This window comes from Syngnathus leptorhynchus, chromosome 10 (genome assembly GCF_054491065.1).
Source record: "Syngnathus leptorhynchus isolate UIUO chromosome 10, UIUO_Slep, whole genome shotgun sequence".
Classification (NCBI taxonomy): domain Eukaryota; kingdom Metazoa; phylum Chordata; class Actinopteri; order Syngnathiformes; family Syngnathidae; genus Syngnathus; species Syngnathus leptorhynchus.
In genome coordinates this window covers 12,488,680-12,512,908 of record NC_141204.1, presented here as the reverse complement: position 1 = coordinate 12,512,908, position 24,229 = coordinate 12,488,680, and the positions used below count along the sequence as shown (strand labels likewise).

At 43.6% G+C, this 24,229-nt stretch overlaps 2 protein-coding genes and 1 long non-coding RNA gene across 5 annotated transcripts; 1 reads left to right on the top strand and 2 right to left on the bottom strand.

Moving 5' to 3' along the window:
- Window positions 1–83: 83 nt before the first annotated feature.
- Window positions 84–10,775, bottom strand: slc22a15 (solute carrier family 22 member 15). Of its 3 annotated transcripts, XM_085921619.1 has the most exons (14): window positions 10,497–10,775; window positions 8,516–8,644; window positions 8,288–8,420; window positions 7,488–7,652; window positions 7,181–7,310; window positions 7,018–7,111; window positions 6,344–6,501; window positions 6,132–6,272; window positions 5,709–5,794; window positions 2,288–2,396; window positions 2,081–2,211; window positions 1,838–1,845; window positions 1,499–1,654; window positions 84–822 (listed from the first exon to the last, which is right to left on the bottom strand). In XM_085921619.1, the coding sequence occupies exons 1-14, from the start codon at window positions 10,578–10,580 to the stop codon at window positions 796–798; spliced, it is 1,551 nt and encodes a 516-aa protein (XP_085777745.1). In that variant the 5' UTR covers window positions 10,581–10,775; the 3' UTR covers window positions 84–795. The 3 variants fall into 3 exon arrangements, with proteins under 3 accessions (XP_085777745.1, XP_085777744.1, XP_085777743.1); XM_085921618.1 differs by lacking the exon at window positions 1,838–1,845 and having other exon boundaries at window positions 2,139–2,211; window positions 7,051–7,111; window positions 10,497–10,619; XM_085921617.1 differs by lacking the exon at window positions 1,838–1,845 and having other exon boundaries at window positions 85–822; window positions 2,139–2,211; window positions 6,353–6,501; window positions 7,051–7,111; window positions 10,497–10,762.
- LOC147050498 (uncharacterized) lies at window positions 9,897–16,468 on the top strand. Its single transcript, XR_015067364.1, has 3 exons — window positions 9,897–10,625; window positions 10,720–10,761; window positions 14,444–16,468. It is a non-coding gene; the product is annotated as an uncharacterized LOC147050498 (long non-coding RNA).
- Window positions 16,469–19,642: 3,174 nt separating this feature from the next.
- On the bottom strand, window positions 19,643–22,819 carry LOC147050497 (HEPACAM family member 2-like). The gene has a single exon (XM_085921823.1). It carries the CDS (start codon window positions 22,336–22,338, stop codon window positions 21,556–21,558), a length of 783 nt encoding a protein of 260 aa, XP_085777949.1. The 5' UTR covers window positions 22,339–22,819; the 3' UTR covers window positions 19,643–21,555.
- Window positions 22,820–24,229: the final 1,410 nt, after the last annotated feature.

Here is a 24,229-nt window from a genome sequence, read left to right as displayed (position 1 = left end):
CAACTAAAGCAGTCTGGACACTGAAACTCACCTTTAGTTACGGACGCCATAACGTCGCTCGTCCGCAATCGGCATTTGATTTGCACGCAGTAGTCTCGGACACTTTGTGTTTCTCCTTTTGTTTTATTCTCATTTACTTTTGAATATTTTTTCAAAACGCACAACACTAATACAAATGATAAAACAAGGCAACAGGAGAGAATCCATCATTTGATCAATATAGCATTCACATTTATGTCTGTGTTCATGTCACCTTTTCATTTTCTTCTTTTCAATACCCATCCCGTTGGGGCGCTAGCATTCTTAGCCAAAATCAGTTGAATCACTGTTGAATCATGATGAAGCCATTTTGATGAATTTTCATCAACAATATCAAATTTGCCTCTGAGATCAAATATGATGCTCTCCATGATGGACATACTGTAAACAACTTCCAATTCAGTAAATGGTAGGTTTCAGCCATTCCCTGGTCATCAAGACAGGAAAACATTGACAATGTTGTATGTGTTCCCATTTGTCCAAATACACTCTGTTATAAGGGTTACAAAAAGACAACTTTTCATGCAAAAAAAGAAAAAAAAATAGACAATTTAGTGAACACGTGTACATGTGATGAATGAATATCACAATTGAAAACGGTTTCATTGTGAAACAATTTGATGCAGCAATGCAAAAAAGCTCTTCTGCAATGTTGGGCGTCTACCCCACTGGTTCCGCCCACTTGGGAGGGAAGAACAGCAGCCAGTCGGAGGTCTTGTGAGAAGTCAGATGATGGCTTCTGTTAACACCGGGTTGCTATTTGTCATCTTGGTAGAGGACAGGCTGAAGAGCAGGAGAGAGTAAAGAAGCATGCAGCAAACTATGACAACCTGAAATGAGCGCCAGGGTCACTTGACTCACATCACCAACTATTCGAGTCCACCAAATTGTCACAATTCCTCACGTTTTTTTTATTCATACTGTTCATTGCTATGACGCCTTAAAACGCAAGCGCCGTCACTCGCCCTAACTTGTGAGTTTTTCCAGATATGAACCACCACTGGAACAACGGTTTGATCTCGAGTTTTGGGCAAAGTTGGAGATGCGAGTGCGCTTCAGAGCGTGGCGGCAGCACACTCGACAATGTCCAGCCACTGTCGATTTACAACGTCCAATTTCTGGAATTGGGGACAAATACAGGAATATCTTGTTGAATTTTTTCTTGTGTTAGTGATGCTGAGATGGATTTTGGAAACCAGGACAGGATCAACGCGCAAATTCAAAGCATAGCTCAAGGAACACACCTGTACTGAGGTTTGTTCTGTATCAAAAAATGACTTTTGACACCAGAAGCCTTTTTATGTGTTCTGTATAGATACTTGGATGGCTGAGCTGGCTTTGTCAGGCGCTTGGTTCAGGCCCCGAACGGTTTGGGTACTGCGCTCCGACCGAGTGCACGCCATCGATCATTTGATCATTCTTCTCAGCTAATGGGTGTGCCTTTGCGAGCACGCCTCACCTTGTTCTTCAGGACTCGGTGGCTGCCAGGAAGGAGCTGTTCTAGTGTGTGCGCCGGTGGCGCGCCAAGGGTCTCGGGCAGCAGGAGCACCAAAGCGCCAGCGGAGAGGCCGCTCAAAGAGAAGACGCCAAAAGGCACGGCGGCGGCCAATGCTCGCTGTGAGATGTGCAACACCATTACATGCGGCCCGCTGGGGAAAAGAGACTGTCGCGGCACAAACATTCACAAATGGCATCAAAGACGAGCAAAAACAACCGTGTCAAGAGGGCCCCTTCCGTCGTCGAGAGCTGCCATGGAAGAAGAGCCAGATTTTGCTCTCACTGTAGACTGGCCGACAGCACGCCAGCCTGATATTGGAGGCAGGAAGGAGGGCAGGAAAGAAAGAAAGAAAGAAAGAAAGAAAGAAAGAAAGAAAGAAAGAAAGAAAGAAAGAAAGAAAGAAAGAAAGAAAGAAAGAAAGAAAGAAAGAAAGAAAGAGAGGCAGGAAGGAAGGAAGGCAGGAAGGCAGGCAAGCAGGAAGAAAGGCAGGAAGGGAGAAAGGAAGGAATCAAAGAAGAAAGGAAGGAAGAAAGGAAGGCAGGCAGGAAAAAAGGCAAGAAGGAAGGGAATGCAGGCAGGAAGGGAGGCAGGACGTTCTCACCATGGAAGGCACAAAGGGAGCAAGAATTCCGCCTACTCTGCAGGACATGGCGCAAACTCCCAGGCCGGCGTTCCTGAAAGCAGCCAAACAAAAGTGAGCGAGTAGCGCCAGATGTAGCTTGACGCCACCGTGGCTCCACCTCCGCTCACCTGACCACAGTGGGGTAGAGCTCTGATGTGTACACGTACACGATGTTGAAAGCCGCGCTGACCATTAGCTTTCCTAACAGCGCCAAGGAGGTTACGCCCAGTGATGTCTCTGAACGCACACAGGCACGCATGCACACACACTTGAATTTCTACTCTTCCTTCCTTTCGCTCTATAGCAGGGGTTCGGCAACCCGTGGCTCCAGAGGCACATCTTTAGCGGCTCCCTGGAGCTTTTGCAAAAATGCGTGAAAATGGAAAAATATGTTTTTTTTTTGTTTTGTTTTGTTTTTTTAAAATATGTTTTTTAGATGGTAATCATGACACAAACATTCTTATGCTGTAAAAATGTATGTACCGTAATTTTCGGACTATAAGTCGCTCCAGGGTACAAGTCGCACCAGCCATAAAATGCACAATAAAGTGAAGAAAAACATATATAAGTCGCACTTTTGGGGCACCGAAAACAGACATGAACCATCAACAACAGGCTAAACGATACGGTATGCTAACGTAACATATACACAAACGAGGAGCTGAAAACAGGCCTGACGTAACATTCAGAGTTATTCAAGTAAGTGTTACATAAATAACACGTTTATCAAACCATCTGTGTCACTCCAATTCATTAAATCCATCAATGGGCTTTATGTAAACAATGCTGCGTACGCGTATGCACCGCATATGCTGACGTCGGACTATTTGTTTATTTGTTTGCATTTCTAATTATACCACAGATCCATATAACGATATATAAAGTGTATTTCAAATAACTATCATATTACTACAAAAACATTATCAAACCATCTGTGTCACTCCATATCATTAAATCCATCGATCATCTATTAGGTAAACAATGCAGCGTACGCTCGCCCTCGGATTCGTCGTGATTTGCATTTGTAATTATTCCACAGACCCATATAACGATATATAAAGTATATTTTAAATAACTATCATATAATAACAATATTATCAAATCATGTGTTGCTCCAATTCAAAGTCAAAGTCCGCTTTATTGTCAAGTTCTTCACGTCAAGACACACAAAGAGATCTAAATTACGTTTCCCACCGTCCCACGGTAGCTAGACACATTACACAACACTTACAATCAAATAGCACAAAGAGTAAAAACGAACAGACAAGAGCAATCAATAAGTAATAAGCAAATAACCCAAATTCATTAAATCTATCGATCGTGCTTTATGTAAACAATGCTGCATATGTGCCGCATATGCTGACGTCGGACCCGTTGCAAATTCAGTTGTAATTATACCACAGACCCATATAACGGTATATATAGTATATTTTAAATAACTATCATATTACAACAACATTATCAAACCATCTGTGTCACTCCAAATCATTAAATCCATCGATCAAATTCCTCGTTCTTTATGTCAACAACGCCGCGCGTGCGCTGCAGAGATCTAGTATATAACTATATCGTAGCGTTAACAAAGTACCAGGAAAGACGTGGGTTTGGTAAACGGCTCTTTATTTAACAAAACAAGAGTTCAACGAGCCAACAACTACTGAACTTCCAGCCACGGAGGTGGAAGAGAGCTCCATAAATAGGAACGTGCGTGCGTAAAAGCCATGTCCGAGCCCCATCCACCGTCCCCGGACAGCCACCGGGCCGAGCCAGCCCCCGACTTCCATCCACGGAGGTGAAAGAGAGCTCCCGTTGAGAAGGACCGGGCGTGCGTAAAAGCCATAATAGTTTTTCAAACCTTCTGTGTCACTCCAAATCATTACATCCTTCAAACTCTTTGTCCTCCGTGTCACTTACAAACAAAGCCGTTAATGATGCCGGTAGTATGTGGGGCCCTTCGTCATCTTCGTCATCCCGTGATCAAATTCTTTGTGTTTTATGTAAACAACCCCCGCGCGGCACGGGGGACGTCACTTGCAGTTCAAATGACAGTAATCCCTTGCTACACCGCGGTTCGTTTTTCGCGGCTTCACTACATCGCGGATTTTTGAATTTTGAAAATTTTTGAAAAAAATCACATATAAGTCGCTCCTGAGTATAAGTCGCCCCCCCACCCAAGCTATGACAAAAACTGCGACTTATAGTCCAAAAATTACGGTAGTTGTAACTGCATTAAAAATACAGAAATTCTGAATGGCGTTAAAGAGCAAAATTGCGTGTTGTAAACAAACAGGTATGTGAGTGATTAGCCATGGATTGAAAAGGGTAAAAGAGAAAGATTTCTGATGAGAACAGAGGATTTAAGAAAGAATGAACTTGCATTGCCAATGCTGAAGGATTACCTGCATGTTTGATTTGCAATGAAAAGTTGTGAAATAAGAGCAATTTGGAGCGACATTTTCCGCTAAAGCATGCTAAATTTGCTTCCGATCACCCAATTGAAACGGAGAGAAAAGGTGCAATTGCAGTGCTGGTGGAGAAATTTGAGGACCAAAAAAACAGTTTCAAGAAGTGGAAACTCTACGACTGCTGCAAGTTTTGTTGCAGCATGGGATATAAAAAAGCACAGAAAACGATTCACCGATGGCGAGTACATGAAGGATTCATTCATTAAAATATCAGAGTGCCTATTTTCGGACTTCAAAAACAAAACCTAGATCATTCAGAAAATTAAAGACATGCCTCTCTTTGCAAAGACAGTGAAGGAAAGGGTAATTAAAATGGCAAACAATATCACCGATCAGCAAATTAAGGACATTACTACAGCTCCAGTTTTCTCAATTGCCTGTGAGGAGTCGTGTGACGTGACCGATATCAAACAGACAGCGCTGCTATGCAGGTAGGTGAACTCTTAACAGGCTCCAAGAAGAAATTGATACCACTAAAAGGCAAAACACGGGGGGAGGACATCTGTGAGGCCGTGGTGCAGTGTTTGAATGACAAAGAGATACATACTGTATTGACAGTCTATGTTGGCTTATAAAAAGGGTTTTAGATTTTGGCAGCTCCAGACAGTTATGGTGGGGTTTTTTTTGGGCCAATATGGCTCTTTGAACATTTTGGTTGCCAACCCCTGCTCTATAGGAATGACAATAGTTCTGTTCTTGTTCATCCTTGTGAATAAGGGTTGGAATTGGGGGGTTAGATCACCAAAAATGATTCCCGAGCGCGGCGCCGCTGCTGCTCACTGCTCCCCTCTCCCCCAGGGGATGGATCAAAATCACATGGGGATGGGTTAAATGCAGAGGACAGAGCCCTTTGAGACTGCTTGTGATTTAGGGCTATATAAAAAAAACTTGACTTGACTTGACTTGAATGACAAAAACTGAGGGGTCAAATGTTTGACTCAACAATGCACAATTAAGGTAAACGTTTGCACGGAACCAAGAGGACATCTCATCCAACCAATGGATGAAATGGTCCCAGACCTCCCTTTGGATGGAAAGACGCGCACCCACTCTATTTTCGCCCCGCCTTGTCGGTGCGTCTTACCTGCGTCCTCCGGAATGAAGATGGTGCCGAGGCAGGCCCAAGCAGACAAACATAAGAAAGCCGACAAACTCTTCCTCCTGCCAGCCCTGAAAGACATTTTAAAGATCCATCCTGCCTTGGTTTTCTTTGATGTCTCTGTCACATGTCTACTCAAACTGCGGCATGTGGACAAAAAATGTTGTCATGGTGACAGTGGTTGCTTTTTTGTCTGTCTCGCACCTCTTTCTTTCATCCCCAAGTCAGGAAGTCGACTCTATTGCTTTCCTTCCAAGTAGCTGACTGATAAGAGCAGCAGAGACATGTGACAGCCTCAAAGGACCCGGACGTTCATTTGACACTCGACGGCCGGCTGCCAACTATCATTCCAAAGTCAGTCTAAATGCTCCTTCCCAACCCCCGCGCGTACATGCGTCCATGCCTTACCAGGGTCGGTTCATGCAGTAGACGCAGAGCGGGTAGGCTGGCAGCTCCACTAGGCCAGACATGGCCACATTCAGGTAACGGTTTCCCGACACATCCCCGGCGCCCAGTGTCAGGCCATAATACACCAGACTGCACGCGTACCTGGACATGCGCATTTCCAGCCCATTTGCTGCTGTTGCCATGGTTACGCTAGCTTAACATGCACCACTCACCAGACATACATGAGCAGGAACGTCCTGAGACGGAGGAGAGGATGAGTGGCCAGCTGCAGGATTCCCAAACCGCCTGAGCCGCCCGAGCTGCCTCCGGCCGGCCGCAAGGTCAGCTTGTGCGCGGGGCGACCGTTCATCAGAGCCATGTAGCGCATCACCTCCAATCAAAAGTTGCCAGTGATGTTCATCAAACAATCCATCCATCCATTTTCTATACCGCTTGTCCCTATGGGGGTCGCGGGCATGCTGGAGTCTATCCCAGCAGTCATCGGGCAGTAAGCGGAGAACACCCTGAACTGGTTGCCAACCAATCGCAGGGCACACAGAGAGGAACCACCACTCGCACTCGGACTCACACCTAGGGACAATTTGGAGGGTCTGTTTTTGGGAAGAAACTGGAGTACCCGCAGAAAACCCACGCGAGCACGGGGAGAACATGCAAACTCCAGACAGGGAGGGCCAGAGGTGGAATCGAACCCACATCCTCAAAACTGTGAGGTGAAGGTGCTAACCAGTGCGCCACCTTACCTCAAACAATGTTGAAAATCAATTAATCTTTTCAAAGAATACTATTTTACAATGCAGCGTGAGGGTTTTCCGTTACGAGTGTGGTCAAGGGACAAGTTCGACTGGTGTATTCCGTGCACCTTCTGCTTTGGACGGTTCAGCTGAACCAAAAAGCAAGCCCGCAAATGGTTTCTACTGACCTCCTGCGCCCGCCGGGTGCGACGGCGACAGTAGAGCCAGCGAGGAGACTCAGGAAGCGTTCTGACAAAGGGAGCAAGGGGTCATATGCGGACCGGGGACCACGCCGGCAGCAGCGGCGCGGGCACACACGTGGACAGCAGGAAGCAGAGGACCCCCCAAGTGTTGGCCGCTGTCGTGAGCGTCCTCCATGGCCTTATGACAAAACCCAGAGCCGCAAAGAGGGCGATGCCCACCGCAAATGTCATGCTAGTCAGCGTCCCTGCCGCAGGGGGAAAAAACGAGACAACAAATCAATGCAAATAACCCCATTCCACTCGGCTCCTCGTTTTTTTAAGTACTAAAACATTGAAAAATGCATTTGGGGCTCGGCTTACCCCAGAACTTCAAAGGCGGAATTTTGGGTGGCTAAGTGAGCACAAGGAAGCGGGTGGCGTACCAGTCAAGGCCCAGTAGGACTTGCCCACATACTCCTGCGTGAGGATGAAGCAGACCAGGCCGATGGCGCCGTTCATCAGGCCCACCAGGAGGCGAGAGGCGGCGAACACTTCGTAGCTCGGAGACACCGCCGTCACATAACCCAGGAGCACCTCCAGGAACAGCGCTGCGCCCCAAAACGCCATGCTCGTCATGCCTCGCCACAAAAAGGGCGTCTTATCGCGTCACCTTATGCAGCATGTTGTTTCGTTGTCGCGGGTTTGTGTGGTCAAATGTGTCGTCATACACGTTAAATGCTTTGAACGAACAAACCAATGTTTCACGTCATCTGGTCATATCACGGGTTTCAGACCTATTATTTTCCCATCATGTCAATGTGCTGCTTTTCATGTCACGACGTATGGCTTTCATGACATGTCGCATGTTTCCTGTTACCGGTGTGTCACGTTTCGTGCAATTTTATCATCACATGCTTCGTGCTTTGTCTTCGCATGTCATGTTGTCACGGTCATGTGTTTCAGGCCAAGTGGTAATTCCTCCTATTTTCCTGTATACCAACATACGTGTTGGTATGTCACGTGTCATGTCTCATGTTGGTTGCGTGTTAGCATGCCCTGGCGTGCATTCCATGTTGTTTCCTGTCTTGTCATGATCACGCTTTGCTGTCATGTTGTCATGGCAGGCCTTTCTGGTCCCGCGTTTCACGTTATGTGAAATGTCAAATTCTCATGTCACGGGTGAGGGAGACAGGTCACGCTGTTCATCATTATGCCGTCGGGTTAGGTTTGGACGCGCCCTCACCCGTCAGGTAGACGGGTTTCCTGCCGACGGTGTCAGAGAGCGGCCCGAGAAGGAAGCTCCCGAGCAGGAGGCCAGCGAAGAATAGCGATCCAGCCAAGCTGACCTTGTAAGACTGCTGCTTGACCAGGAGCCACTGCGGAGGAAGACCACAAGCGGGATAGTGGGAGCCGGAGGAGCGGGAGCCAGAAGATCCAGAAGAGCGGGAGGAGCGCACGGACATTCGCTCACCTCCGTCACGATGGAGTCCACGTCCCCGAAAAACGTGACCGGCGAATGAACGCCGTCGTGCTTCTCCACGTGCACCTCTGGAGACGCTCCCACCAAAACCACCAACATGGACTGGCACGCCATATACACCTGAAACACACGCACACATGTGCGGTCAGACATGTGCACTATATGTGCTGATTGGATCATTAACTATTATGTACGTTACATTCACAGTCCTCTGGTAGGACAGAAAGGACATATTGGAAACTGTTCCTCCTTTAGCTTTACAACCCATAACTATTCCTTTATTTCGCACAAACTTGCTATGCCTCTCTCTATTTGTGGTCTTTGTTAGTGGTGCTCACTCTAACTTATTAGCAAGAACCACACGGGAGACAGTATGCCTTTTGAACACTTTCAAGTGGAGAGGTTGTTCGTCACTGTGTATACAGCGATGCTCGAACAAAGTCTGACTTTGCATTCTTGCAAGAGAGTATTTAATGAGAGAAAGCAGGGTGGGGGTGAGAGTGGACAGGGTGGGGGTGAACCCCTGGCCTCTGGTCAAATCATAGCAGGGGGTGCTTTACGATGTTGTGTAAACAGAACAACTTTGATTGCTTCCTCTGCAGCTTGTCAATCAGTTCAAAGGATCTTAGCACTTTGTTCTACTACTTTGTTAAGACAGGACAAGTTTGGTTAATTATTACAGGTTACATTCCAACATAAGCATAGGATCAAACTAATTTTGCTTTTGGTCATTATTATCTTTGTACCTCTTTCTTACACCCTAACTTGTAATAATAATAAACACCAAATCACTGATGAATGTAGTGATCAAACTGCTGTAGGTGTCCCAATGCCTTTGTCTTATATGTTGATCAGAAAACGTGGTTATTCACTATACCGGTGTTACGGTTCAACTCACTCCCATGTTAACTGGCTCTCTGAATCCAGTCACGGCCGTTAGGGCAAAACCAGTTCAGTAATCTTGTGTTTTAGAATTGTTCACCTCTGAAAAAGTACACTGCACAGCCCCCCAGCCAAGGATGCTTTAACGTTTTAAGTTTGACATGATAACACTCTTTGCACAATATAGAATACTGAATATTAAACTAAATGTGTGTGTGTGTGTGTGTGTGTGTGTGTGTGTGTGTGTGTGTGTGTGTGTGTGTGTGTGTGTGTGTGTGTGTGTGTGTGTGTGTGTGTGCATGTTCACCTTCCTATATGGCCTTTTTACTTTCAATATTATAGAGTGCTCTCATGTTAAACTTAACAAAACATTAAACCACCCTTGGCTGTGACAGTTTTGCAGTCCGACAATTTCAATGTTGCTTGTGACGAATCTGCAGTTACGAAACATAAGATTACTGAACTGGCTTTGCCCTAACGGACGCAACTGGATTCGGGGAGCCAGTTTACATGGGAGCGAGTTGATCGGCTCGCAGTTGATTACATCGGCTTGTAATTACATGAAGCGATTACGTTAAACGTTTCTTTCAATTTACAAGAAAACACAACAGAATGCAGACAGTGCAGTCATTAATATAAGTGGAGCCATACATTTGACACTTGAATCAGTGGGCGCTCGTGGTTTACGTCATCAGCTGCGACTTCAAATAACTACGCCGTGAGTCCGCGCAGAGGGAGCAAAATCAACAAACCCTGGACTAATTTGTTCACAAACCCTTAGCAAATCAACGCAAACATGTTCAACGAAAGCCAAAACGAAAGACTGATTCAGATAAATTACTGACTCGTTATCGAAAACATCGCTAAAGAAAATAAGCTCAACCCAATAGCCTAGTTTGGCACAACATGGGCTCGCAACAACGATTTTGTGTTTCCCTGCATAGTGGCCCAACATCTAAACGAGTCGGTCTTAAAAACATACAGGAGTTCGAAAATCGCCACGTCACTACACGAATGCAACTCGGACGGGTTTGCTGATTTTGCGGTTGTTTTTACTCAAGTCAATTGTTAGAGGCTGGCCAACTCTCACCTGGGTCAGAGCCAGGACGGCGACGGCTCGTTTCTGGTAGGCGCCGAACTCCCCGACCACCTGAAAAGCTTCCTCCACGTCCATCCCGATAGACAGTAGCAGCAGCAAAGATGATGAATCAAACAAGAGGTACGACGACGAGCACTTCCGGGTTAGCTTCAAAGAAGTAAAGTTTACCTGCGCCTTTGTTGGAGTTTAAGTCGACGACTGTTGCTTCTTATAGACTAAATCGCTCCTGAAATACACTAAGGAAGGCAGCTTAGAGGTGAGTCCTTGACGTGCCTGCTAGCATGTACTTCGTTTTCTCATAATTCGCTACATGACTTGCTTTATCATTTGGAAGAGAAGACCTTCTGACACAAACGTTAATGTTAGCTGAAGTGAATTTGCTTCATATTCCAAAACTTTTCTTTCATGTCGATCCATATTGTATGTAGGGGTTTTCTTAAGTAAATAAAATCTCAAGTGAATAAAATATTTTTGAAAGTTTATAACTGTAGCCTACATTTAAAAAGTAAATTCTATTTTAGACATGATGTTATGCTGTATGCATTTACAATTCATTTTTGAATTCAAAAGTAATGGCATTGCTTTTGCAGATGTCACCAGCTCGCTTTAAAAAATCGCCATGCTATTATTAAAAAAAAAAAAGGATCAAACTGTAAGTATAGATCACAAATTTTAGATTTTCTGATCGCATGGCAAAGATGTAATCTCACTTTTTTACCCATGTAATGATTTGTGAGTCCAAATTTAGCTCAAGGATTTATCTGCTGATGTCATTAAAATGTGCACCTAACTTTGTTTTACGCTCAACAGGGCTTTGAACTCTAAGGCAAAACACTTGAAAAGCTAAAATTGCGCCTTATAGTCCGGTGCGCCTTATATATGGATCAATTTATGAATTTGTTGATTCATACTGGTTGTACACAGTGCTTTGCCAAAATTTTCAGTACGTTTTAGTACAACTAGTAAATTACAAGGACGCATCGCTTACCAGCATTACGGCAACCGTGGTCAGGGGGCGTCTCTGAATAGCTGTTGTACCTGTGAGGCTATTTCATGTCAAAATAGGCTGCTCTGTTAATGTTTTGAGTAAATTTACGCATTGATATGGAAGGGAAACATAGGTAAGCAGTACCAAGGTGTTAGATCAAACTTTAGTCCGTTCCAATAATTTTTTAAGCCCTCGTTTGAGAAACGCGATTGTTTACACTTGCTGAGGCTCATGGGAGTCTGCGAGCTGAGGCTCATGGGAGTTTGCGGGTGGCTAATATAGCATTAGGTGATAGCTGCTAAACGCACGAGGCTGTTTCATGTCAAAACCGGCTGCTCTGTTAATGTTTCGAGTAAATTCACGGATCGATATGGAAGGGAAACATAGGTAAGCAGTACCAAGGTGTTAGATCGAACTTTAGTCAGTTCAGATCATTTTATAGGATAGTTTGAGAAACACGATTGTTTACAGAGGGCTCATTGGTTATTGGCTAGTGGATGCATATCGCAACCCTAGTCAACCGCAGTTTGTTGCAGTATAGCTTCTATTTTATGCGCTTTATAATCCGGTGCGCCTTATATATGGACAAAGTTTTAAAATGGGCTGTTCATTGAAGGTGCGCGCCTTATAATCCGGTGCGCCTTTTGGTCCGGAAAATTTGGTAACTGGATATGTACAACAGCCAAATTAAACTGTACCACATTCAAAGGCGCAGACAGAATGCCATATTTTTTTTCAAACAGGGCAAAGTTTATAATTGGAAAATGATTCATTTAAATCAGTGGTTCTTAACCTTGTTAGAGGTACCAAACCCCACCAGTTTCATACGGGCATTCGCCGAATCCCTCTTTAGTGAAAAGTATTTCATTTTTTTCAAATTCAAGACATGGATGTATTTTACTGGTGCACAAAATGAGCTGTGCATGAACATCACCTTGTTTAAAGAACAAAACCAACACAATGCATGACCTCGCAACAAATTACATACCTGCAAATCAGTGTGACTTCAGGTGTTACCTTTGTGAGACCAGTTCAGATATGCGTCGTCATGAATTTACACGATAAATCAGGCGTGTTCGGACCTCCGCAGTGGAGGCTTTGCCGAACCCCTGAGACCGACTCACCGAACCCCTAGGGTTCGATCGAACCGCTGATTTAAATCTTGCAGCTAACATTTGTTTCGTTCTTCAACAGCTAGGAAGTGAATGTGAAACGCCCATGACAGGGAAAAGTAAGAAAGGGGTTTTTTTTTTTCCGTAGGCATTAGTCATTTAAAAACAGGTCATAACTGCAGTAATTGTGTGAAGGCGAAGATTCTCCATTCTCTATTATTATTCTCCTCATTTTCTGTCCTTCTTCTTCTTTCACATAATTCAACCCATTCACTCCATTCCACTTTTCACGTATTCCAAATATTCAAGAGATGAGTGCTTCCATATTTCTTTTACCGAAAATTCTCAGTTTTCGCAAAATTCCCAAATTTCCGACAAATTTTTTCCCATTCATTCTTAATGGCACATTCAACATTTCACATTTATGTCGTTCCAATTTGAAATTCACATCATTCGGCACATTCACATCACATTCGGAAAGATTCTCGACATTCCCCAACTTCCCATTTCGGACCAGCCATAAAATGCACAATAAAGTGAAATAAAAAACATATATAAGTCGCACCAGAGTATAAGTCGCACTGAAGGGGCAAATTTGTCAAAATCCAACACCAAAAACAGACATGAAGCAGCAACAACAGGCTAAACGATATGGTATGCTAACGTAACATATACACAAATGAGGAGCTGAGAACGGGCCTGACATAACATTCAGAGTTCTTCAAGTAAGTATTACATAAATAACACGTTTATCAAACCATCTGTGTCACTCCAATTCATTAAATCCATCGATCATGCTTTATGTAAACAATGCCGCGAATGCGCCGCATATGCTGACGTCGGACCCGTTGTAAGTTGCATTTCTAATTATTCCACAGACCCATATAACGATATATAAAGTATATTTCAAATAACTATCATTTTAAAACAATATTATCAAACCATCTGTGTCACTCCAAATCATTAAATCCGTCGATCAAATTCCTCGTTCTTCATGTCAACAACGCCGCACGTGCGCTGCAGAAATCTAGTATATAACTAGATTGTAGCGTTAACAAAAGTACCAGAGTATAAGTCGGACCAAAGTACCAGACGTGGGTTTGGTAAACGGCTCTTTATTTAACAAAACAAGAGTTCAATGAGCCAACAACTACTGAACTTCCAGCCACGGGGGTGAAAGAAAGCTCTGTAGAGTATGACCGGGGCCTGCGTAAAATCCATGTCCGAGCTCAATCCACCGTCCCCAGACAGCCACCCGGCTGAGCGCCGGCCCCCGACTTCCATCCACGGAGGTGGAAGAGAGCTCCATAGAATAGGACCGGGCGTGCGTAAAAGCCATAATAGTTTTTCAAACCTTCTGTGTCACCCCAAATCATTAAATTCTTCAAACTCTTCGTCCTCCGTGTCACTTACAAACAAAGCCGCTAATGATGCCGGTAGTACGTGGGGCCCTTCGTCATCTTCGTCATCCCGTGATCGAATCCTTTGCCCTTTATGTAAACAACCGCCGCGCGGCACGGGTGACGTCACTTGCAGTTCAAATGACAGTAATCCCTTGCTACATCGCGGTTTCACTACATCGCAGATTTTTGAATTTAAAAAATTTGTGAAAAAAATCACATAAATCGCTCCTGAGTATAAGTCGCCCCCCCCCCCCCCCCCCCAAAATATGACCAAAAACGCGATTTATAGTCTGAAAATTACGGTAATTCAACTCGTTTCAACATCATTCGGCAGCATTCCCCAAAAAGTTATTCAACCATTTCGCCTTCACACGCAATTTCTCAGAAATTGCAAATTCTAGTTTAAGTGAGTATTTTATTTCTGTCTATTCTCAGAGTTTCTGAAGGTCATCGTGAAGACCCTTCTGGCAATCCCTGCGCTGAGGATTCTCAACTCTTGTTCATAATGTGACGCGGAGAGTGAACAGTTGCCCATGACTGATTGGAGACCTTTGACATGATGTCCAAGGAAATAAATGACAAACAGAATGCAAGACTATCCATAGATTCTTTTTTTTCAGACAAATGAAAGAATTTTTGTTGTTACCTGCTGCTGACAGTTTCGACTGCAGTCGAAATTATAGAGTAATCCCAAGGTCAACGATGGGTGGTGCCCGATGTCCATCGAGTTCATCTTTGTAGAAGCTGTTGGGGACACGCACAAAAAGGCCTTGGGTGATAAAACAAGGACAGCAGTGGCTTTAGAATTAAAACAGGCCCCAGCGCTGAGTGGCGGAGCGGTCTATCAAAAGCCCACAAGAGAGTGGTGTCTATTTTGTTTTCCCCTTGTGTGTGGCCGAGCAGATTGTTTTGTTTATTTGATATGTCCTACATAAAGAGTATGTGCCGTAATTTCTGGACTACAAGATGCACCTAATGATGAGCTGCACGAGCAAAAATTGAGGGAATTTTTTTTTATATATATAAATAAGCCGCAAGGTACTAAAAGCCCCATGTGCACACGGGATATTAACAAAGAAAGACGGTACACAGAAAGCCTTTTTAAAGTTTTCATAACATACCTTAACATTTCTTTCCAAACACTGGTTGTAACGCGGCAGTAATACCGCAGCAACACGGAAGTAACACAGCACTAATAGGGCTGGATAAAAAAAAAAACATACTAGTAAATGTCACTGAGATGCAGCGGTAACAAAGCAGCAACACGGTAGCACAGCACGAACAGGGCTGGTTAAAAAAAAAAAAAACAATAAAAGTCACTGAGAGCTGTCTTCATCTTCCACCTGTGCACTGAAACCACCTCCTCAGTGTCGGATTGGAATAGCGTCAGATATACTTCGTCACACACTTTCTCAGTCTCTCTTTCGTTGTCGCTCTTATGCATTTCTTCTAGCATTTTCGATGATGAGGGTCTGTTCATGCTAATTTTATTCATGGACAAAGCGCAAAATTACATTAAAATAGCGAGCTACACGTACTCCAGAGTCGTTGTGACCGGGAAATAAATTAAGAAAAGGGTGACGCAACAAGATGTCATCATCCCCTGGTGACCGGAAGAAACCTCTACAGTGCATGAGCAGCTGTAGTTCCTACGTTAAGAGCCAAATCGACTGCCTTTAACTTAAAAGCAGCATCATATGCATTTCTTTTGTCCCCCATAATGAGGGTTTTTGTATAAAAGCTTCCTTTCTTCAGTAATGTTCGTTTTGATCTCGTTCTGTGTCTTTGTATCCATTATACGGCATTATTTGCCTGGCTGATGGACATGCGATCAACACCATTCTTCTCTCCAGTGACCGTTTCACATATTCCCCAGCCTAGCAAAGCGGTGCCGCACAACAGCGGTCCACAGCCTTTTTCCGAGTGTATAAGTGATCAAGTCATCACAAAAATCACGAAAAATCCATAGATATGCTGCACCAGACGACAAGCCGCAGGGTTCAAAACTTGAACAAAAAGTAGTGGCTTATAGTCCGGAAATTACGGTATATATGTATTTATATTACAATTTAGTCGTTTTGTTCTATTAAAATAGCCTCCATTTTTTTATATTGTATGTACATTTTCAAATTTTGTAAAAGTGATATGATTAAAGCATTGCACCCATGTTTGTGATGGTTGGATAATGTATGAAAAATATTATATTTAGGTTCAATTATCATTTTGGTTAATTTTAACATCAAAAGGTGTATTTATATCCACAGCTAACATAAGTTTGAGTGTTACTGAAAACTATTTGTTAAAAAAAACTATTAAAATTTTTTTTTTATCACACCCTGGAAGAGCCTCTCAAATCAAATGTATTTTCACAACATCCTTTGTGTTGACGTCTAAGAATAGACGTCTATGAAATTTTCACGCGTTTTAGCCTGGTTTTAGCCTAGATGTCTAAGCACCATATAGCGGTATAATACAGACCGGATTCGGTTGAAGTTGAGAAATTGTGTAAAATGTAAATAAAAACAAAATACAATGATTTGAAAATCCTTTTCAACCTATATTCAATTGATTACACGACAAATACAACATATTTAATGCTCATACTCAAACTTTATTTTATTTTTCAAATAATAATTAACTTAGAATTTCATGGCTGCTACACGTGCAGTAGAAGTTGGGAAAGGGTATGTTTACCACTTCGTTACATCACCTTTCCTTTTAATAACACTCAATAAATAATTTGGAAGAGAGGAGACTAATTATCTTAGCTTCTCATGTGGAATTCTATCCCATTCTTGCTTGATGAACCGCTTCAGTTGTTCAACAGTCTTGCCTGTCGTATTTTACGCTTCATCATGTGCCACACATTTTCAATGGGAGACAGATCTGGACTGCAAGCGAGCCAAGGGAGAACCTGGACTCTTACTTCGAAGCCACGTTGTTGTAACACGTGCAGAATGTGGATTGGCATTATCTTGCTGAAATAAGCAGCGGCGTCCATGAAAAAGACGTCGCTTGGATGGCAGCATATGTTGTTCCAAAATCTGTATGTACTTTTCAGCATTTATGTTGCCTTCACAGAAATGTAGTCACCCATGCTATGGGAACTAATGCACCCCCATACCATCACAGATGGTGGCTTTAGAACTTTGCGTTGATAACAGTCCGGATGGTCCGCTCCCTCTTTGGTCTGGAGGACATGACGTCCATTCATTCATTCATTTTCTGAACCGCTTTGTCCACACCGGGGTCGCGGGCGTGCTGGAGCCTATCCCAGCCGTCATCGGGCAGCAGGCGGGGGACACCCTGAACTGGTTGCCAGCCTATCGCAGGGCACACAGAGACGAACAACCATCCGCACTCGCACTCACACCTAGGGGCAATTTGGAGTGCTCAATCGGCCTACCAAGCATGTCTTTGGGATGTGGGAGGAAACCGGAGTGCCAGGAGAAAACCCACGCGGGCTCGGGGAGAACATGCAAACTCCACACAGGGAGGGCGGGAGGTGGAATCGAACCCGCACCCTTCTAACTGTGAGGCGGACGTGCTACCCAGTGCTCCACCGAGCCGCCACACGACGTCCAGTGTTTCCAAAAAACAATTTGTAAAGTGGACTCATCAGACCACAAAACACTTTTCCATTGTGGACCAGTCCATTTTACTTGAGCTCGGGGCCAGAGAACCCGGCGGCGTTTCTGGATGTTGTTCATGAACGACTTTTGCTTTGCATGGTAGTTTTAACCTGCACTTACTGATGTAGTGACGAACTGTATTTACTGACAGTGGTTTTCTGAATTTTCCTGAGCCCATTTGGTGATATCCTTTACACACTCATGTCGGGTTTTAAGGCAGTGCCGTCTGAGGGTTCAAAGGTCATGGTCATTCAATCTTGGTTTCCGGGCATCGCGCTTACGTGCAGTGATTTCACCAGATTCTCTTAACCTTTTGATGATGATATGGACCGTAAGTGTTGAAATCCCTAAATTCCTTGCAATTTTGCTTTGAGAACTGTTGTTCTTAAACTGTTCAACTGTTTTCTCAAGCACTTGTAGACAAGGTGGACCTCGCCCGATCCTTGCTTGTGAATGACTGAGCATGTTTGGTGAGGCTACTTTTATACACAATCATGGTACCCACCTGTTCCCAATTACCCTGATCATATGCGGGATATTCCAAATAGGTGTTTGGTGGGCTTTTCTCAGCTTTCTCTGTATTTTTTGCCACCTTTCCCAACTTCTACTGGACATGTTGGAGCCATGAAATTCTAAGTTAATTATTATTTGGCAAAAAACAAGTTTATCAGTGTGAACATTAAATATGTTGTCTTTGTAGTGTATTCAATTGAATATGGGTTGAGAAGGATTTTCAAATCATTGTATTTTGTTTTTATTTACATTTTACATAATTTCCCAACTTCAACCGAATCTGGTTTGTAGACAGCTTTTAGACCGGAAAATATTCAGTTGGGGGGCAGCTCGGTGGAGCACTGGGTAGCACGTCCGCCTCACAGTTAGAAGGGTGCGAGTTCGATTCCACCTCACGCCCTCCCTGTGTGTAGTTTGCATGTTCTCCCCGAGCCCGTGTAGGTTTTCTCCGGGCACTCCGGTTTCCTACCACATCCCAAGAACATGCTTGGGAGGCCGATTGAGCACTCCAAATTGCTCCTAGGTGTGAGTGCGGATGGTTGTTCGTCTCTGTGTGCCTTGCGATTGGCTGGCAACCAGTTCAGGGTGTCCCCCACCTGCTGCCCGCTGGGATAGGCTCCAGCACGCCCGCGACCCCCGTGGGGACAAAGCGGTTCAGAAAATGGATGGATGGATGGATGTTCAGTGGGTTGTGTTCAAACAAAACAAGACCTATGTCCGTTATGTCTTGCTTGAAATCCCTTGTTTTCATTCCCCCAAAAGCGGGTATATCAACGCCCGTATTTTATTTAACTGAAAAACAACTGTTATTGCTCTTCATTTAACGTTTAGTTAAAATTTTCTTGTATTGTCTTGGATGATGATAGTTGGTCTGCTTTGTTTTCTTGTTAACTTTTTTCAGTAGACTGTAAAACAAACATTTACACAAAAGAAACATTCAATTCATTCATTTTCAAATGTTTGTCACCCAACTTGTGACAGGCACCTTGTTCTGGCAACCTGTATTGTTAAAATCAACTATTTTGATGGTTAACTGCCATGTGTATATAAAAAAAAACATAGTTACGTGTTATGTTATGAACATAAAGTTTATGAGAGCAATATGAATAAGACAATATTCAGAAAAGCATTCTGTATGATGAACAACATCATCATGTAATTTACACACAATGTATATTCTGAATGGAAACTTGTATTGTTTGGAAAAAGTGTAAAGGGAAATGTGCTTTCAGCAGTTAGCAAACATATTTTTCAAGGTTGTGTTAAACATATAATCATATCAATATAATATCTAGTATTGGAGTGCTTGTGTGGATTGGTGGGGGTGAGGAATGTGCAGGCACACTGCATGAACTTGTTTCTTCTAAGAGTTATGGAACAGGCCCAGGAAGGGAGTACGGGACGGTACGGAACGAAGGGAGTATGTTAGGTCTGAATATGATCAGACATTAAATCACATGCTGGAACAAAGAGGAGAAGACAACCAGGATGAGTTTACTCGCGAGGAGAACGATAGAGAAAGGAAGCTCAGTTACAATCTCCACCAGTTCTGAGTTCCTCCCCCACGTGCTCCTCCTTTTAATGTCTTGGATGCCCTGGCTACAGAGGCGTTGCTACACTAAAGGGAGGGGAGATAGTGGCTGTAGCAACGCTGATTAGCTAAGGAATGTAGTGTAGTGTGAATTGATCTTCTCGACCCCCACATTGGGAGTGCAGAGTCTGCTTTCTTCCCCCAACCAGTTGTCCTCTCCACAGGTGGCCGACTCCTGCTCGACTGTGATCAGATAACTTGAAGCACTTTGAATGTCGCTTACCTGTGGAACAATGCAACTAACCCCTTGCTAAGTTTAACTTCTTAGTAAACTAACACAACACATAATAATAATAATAATATCTAACCTTACTTAAACCTTTCAGCACATATTAAGTAAATGTAAGGTAACTGATATACAGTTCCTTAAACGAACATTGAGTAAATATGGGATAACTTTAATGTGACTTCTTCAAACTGTATATAACCAATTTTGATCATCTACAATCTATGAATCAAAGCTACAGTTAACTAAAAGGAATGAAGTCCCTTTAAACTGACAAAGAACATTTCGCCTATGCAAAGAAGCTCTGCTCATTGTCATTGAAGACTTCTTACAAAACAAACACAAAAGTAACATAAGGACAGGAAGGAAACATAAGGCTGACGGGGATCAAAAGACATTCCTTGAACCAAATAGAAAGCATTTAGTTTAAAGGAGAGTCGTAAACTCATAAAGATAAGGCCTCCTGGTCTGGCAGGCCAAGGCTTCCCCCGAGATTATTCCAACAGAGTACCAGACGATAACACCTCGAGGTGGGTGAGGAGCGAGAACAAAGAACAATACCACGTCCAGGTGGTTGGGCTTCGAGAGGAAAATCCCCAACTCCTGACCACAGTGATGACACCTCGACGGGGAGGAGATGACCATCGACCAATCATCACACAATATTTTGCATGCTTTAATATTCATATTGTGTTTCTTTAAAACTGGGCAACCCGGAAGAATGTGTCGTCTTTTGGTGGTCACAAAAACGCACGAGTTTTAGTGTGAGGGACCCGGGACCCAGGCCTGTATTAGTGCGCTTTGTTAGGAATAAACATTTGGTAAATTTGGTCTGATTGATCTACTGGTCTTCTCTTTGACAGAACGAACTCGCAAAATTGTTAGGTGCGCCAGTGTGTGGATTAGGACATAGAAACTTGTGTTAAGTGTTGATCGTAATTTGGAGTCAGATCAATAGCTAAAATCCGTATCCTAACAAGTGCAACTAAAAAGAGCACAGCAGCAACTTAGGCAATTGTGCCACAAAAGGTCATTTTGGGTCACCCATAGTTTTCCCCAATAATTTGAAATTATTAACTATTATATTTTGAAGAAAAAAACAGGCATGATCAACACATTTTTCCCTCCCCGCGCGCGCACACGCACGCACACGACTCCCCCCTACCATTCATTTCTCTGCAAACAAGAGAATGCTAATTCCAAGTCCATAAAGACAGAACAGTCGTGTAGATCCAAATTCAGGGCCTTAGGGGGCGCTCTGAACTCAACTGAATTCTTCATTTTGAGGGGGAAATGTTTGACACATTGATTGACTGAAGTCACACAGGGATTAACGAATAGAAACATTTGATAGCACTCAAAACTTAAAGCAGAGCAAGCGTTCTTTCACAAGCAAACAGAAGCTCTAAATGTAAGACAGCTGATTACATTTGACTTCCTGTGTGTCACAACTGACATATTCAAGTTGTGTGAAAGTCTTAAAGCTGTCAACAGAAAGGTCGACATCCGTCTCCGTGGCGACTGCGCTTGGATTGGACATCCCGACCAAGTAACAGTCCTTGTGTGCTCCTGGCAACCTCACCGGTCAATTGTCGCTGGTTAGCCGTTTTGACGCTTCCAAATTAGTACCATGCGTAGATCCGTTGGGCTCGCTGATCTCCGCGTTACTTTGTTTCTTGCGCCACAAGTAGACCAAAGTGGTCAAGCTCACGCCCACAAGCACGATCACGCCCATGGTCACCCCCACGATCTCACCGGCTTCCAAGCCAGGTTCAGGTTTTTTTTTATCACGGTAGAACGGATTGGGAAATGGTTGGCTCTCCTTCTGGCCCAACGGGTTCTGCATGATGCAAATGAAACTCCTGATCGAGTCGCTTGTCCGGTCGATGTTCCAGTTCCGTCCTGTCATTGTCTTTTCAAGTTCGGTTTTCCATGAATACGTGATAGGCTCGGCACCGCTTGTGTTCCCACCACAGTGCAGCGTGCAGTTCTCGAATTCCTCAGAGCACGCCAGAGGGTTCGGCTGCACTTCCGGTTCGGGTACGTGTCTGATCACCTTGACGACAAAGACCTCATCGTGCTGAATAGCATTCAAAGACAAGGTAAACGTGCCAGCGTCCGTCGCCACCGCGGGCACAAGCTTCAGCACGCCGTTGCTCACGTTCAAAGAGACTCGTTCGTCGTATGACGTGACGCTCTTTCCGTCCCATTCGATTAGAAGGTTGCGGTTCCGCTTCCACTCTAAGCTCTTGACGGGGCCTTGAAGCTCAGGCCGTACAGTCAGCGTTTGCCCCAGAGCGACGTACACGTCCACGGCGCAGCCAAGTCGTGACCACAAAAATAGACACCAAAAAACCTGGCGCTTCATGCTCCTCTGCCGATTGAAAAAAACCCAACTTGATTTTTGATGAGACAGCCGCGCGGCGCTGCCACCTCAAACAGGAACTGTGCTTTGTAGTTGTCCGTGATCGCCCTTTCAGCAGCAGTTCGGTCGGAAATCCAAACAATTAACACTTCCAGCTAATGTGGCCGAAGAGCTACTTAATGGCGCACGCTCACTCGGGCGCGACCAAGGAAGCCCCGTCAAATGCGAAACCAATAACAGAGACCAAGCAAACTCACGAATTTACTGATGGTACCCTGGAATGAACTTCAAACACGCCGAAATCGAGTCTAGACAGCAGCAATTCGAGAATAAATTGGCTAGGCTTGTATTTGCCCCCAAAAACGACGACTGCACAGAGAATTCAGCCACTCAGCGGTTCAACGGGAAGGAAGCGAACTGACTGCGTGCCTGATTTAAAACGTGTGTTGTCTTTTTCATATCAACAATATTTTATTCGTCAATTCAAACAATGAGTACTCTAGCTCCCGTGGCGGAAGTACTAGCTTGTAAAGGACAAAGGGTCATTGCTTGGTTTTGTAAATGCCGATTTGCGAACTGGCGCGACGAGGGCAGCACCAACTTGTTGACAGGTCTTATCTTGTAGCATCCTGTTTAAAAACAGCTAACTCAATTTAAATGAAAAAAAATAATATTAAGTAAAAACATACAACATTGAATTGAAGTTAAAATAGTTAAAATAACACGTCAATTTTATAAATTATTTTCTCAGCGGAAGGAGCTCCTGGAGCCGTGCCTACTGGCGTTCAAACGTACAAATGTGTTACGTTTCTTTACTTTGTCTTTGATTTTTCAGAAGTTTCAATGTAAACTTATTGTGCAACGTGCATATCAATAGATGTTTGATGAACTCCATATTGATTGTGATCCTTTTTAAACTACACTTCTATATTCTTATAGTTCAAATATGAGCATTATTGGACAATGCCTTTGTTGGATTTGGTCCACAATTTGTGAAGCGCGCTATCCGCCTTGGCGATCACCTTTGGCCGGGTTCTTGGCTGTCTACGTCCTGGCGTTCTCCCTCTGGCACATGCTGGTGTTATCTCCAAGTGACCTTCCTGTAAACATTCTCCTCCATTCTTGCACATACACCCACTTCACCCACTGTTGCACTTCGTCTATTCATCATCCTTCCAATTTTGTCATTTTGTACGGATTTATGTGAAGTTTTGGGTGCGACATTATCAATTCGTTAATGTTCCCTGACAATGCAATTTTCTTACTCACCACTTACCATGCATTTGTTTGTTCTTTTGACACTCCATGTACTTGCTTACTTTGTCACATTCATAGTTTAATCGTGCTTCCAACCATATTTTTTCATTATTAGTCAAAACATTTTACTTCTGTCCAGAACCTTCAATAATAATTCAAGGTTGGTGTCTAGCATTAGGCAAAATACGTCACATCAAGCATTAATCAAAACACAAGATATAATCAAGTACAGAACATTCTTATACACCTTGAGCAGTGTCTGTGATTTAGAATAACATCAAGCATGCATTAAAAAGTTCCTTATGGACTTATAAGGCAATATATCAACAAAAATGTGTTATTTCAAAGTGCAGATACATATCAGATCATGAAGTTATAAAAACCTACGTCATTACCATATATAAAAATGTCTATGTCTTCTTTATTGGTTTGGTGTGCAGGTATAATTATATGCTTAAAATGTTTCTTTTATTGATTTAATATGTGAATATACTTGTCTGCTTATGTACTTCAATGAGGTTTGAGCATATCTGTTTTTGTAGCTAGGCAGAATCTTTTGTATTTCAACCCCATCCCTTCACTTTCCTCAAAACCTTAGGTTTTTATGTAATCTAATATTTAAGTAGAGTACTTATGC

Bases quoted from the DNA above. Each gene is read 5' to 3' on its own strand.
- LOC147050497 (XM_085921823.1), bottom strand. From the start codon at position 22,338: ATGAAGCGCCAGGTTTTTTGGTGTCTATTTTTGTGGTCACGACTTGGC.
- slc22a15 (XM_085921619.1), bottom strand. From the start codon at position 10,580: ATGGACGTGGAGGAAGCTTTTCAGGTGGTCGGGGAGTTCGGCGCCTAC. The intron at 8,421-8,515 runs GTGAGCGAATGT...CTTCCTCCGCAG, and splicing joins TGGACTCCATCGTGACGGAG to TGGCTCCTGGTCAAGCAGCA. The intron at 7,311-7,487 runs GTACGCCACCCG...CCCCTGCGGCAG, and splicing joins GTCCTACTGGGCCTTGACTG to GGACGCTGACTAGCATGACA.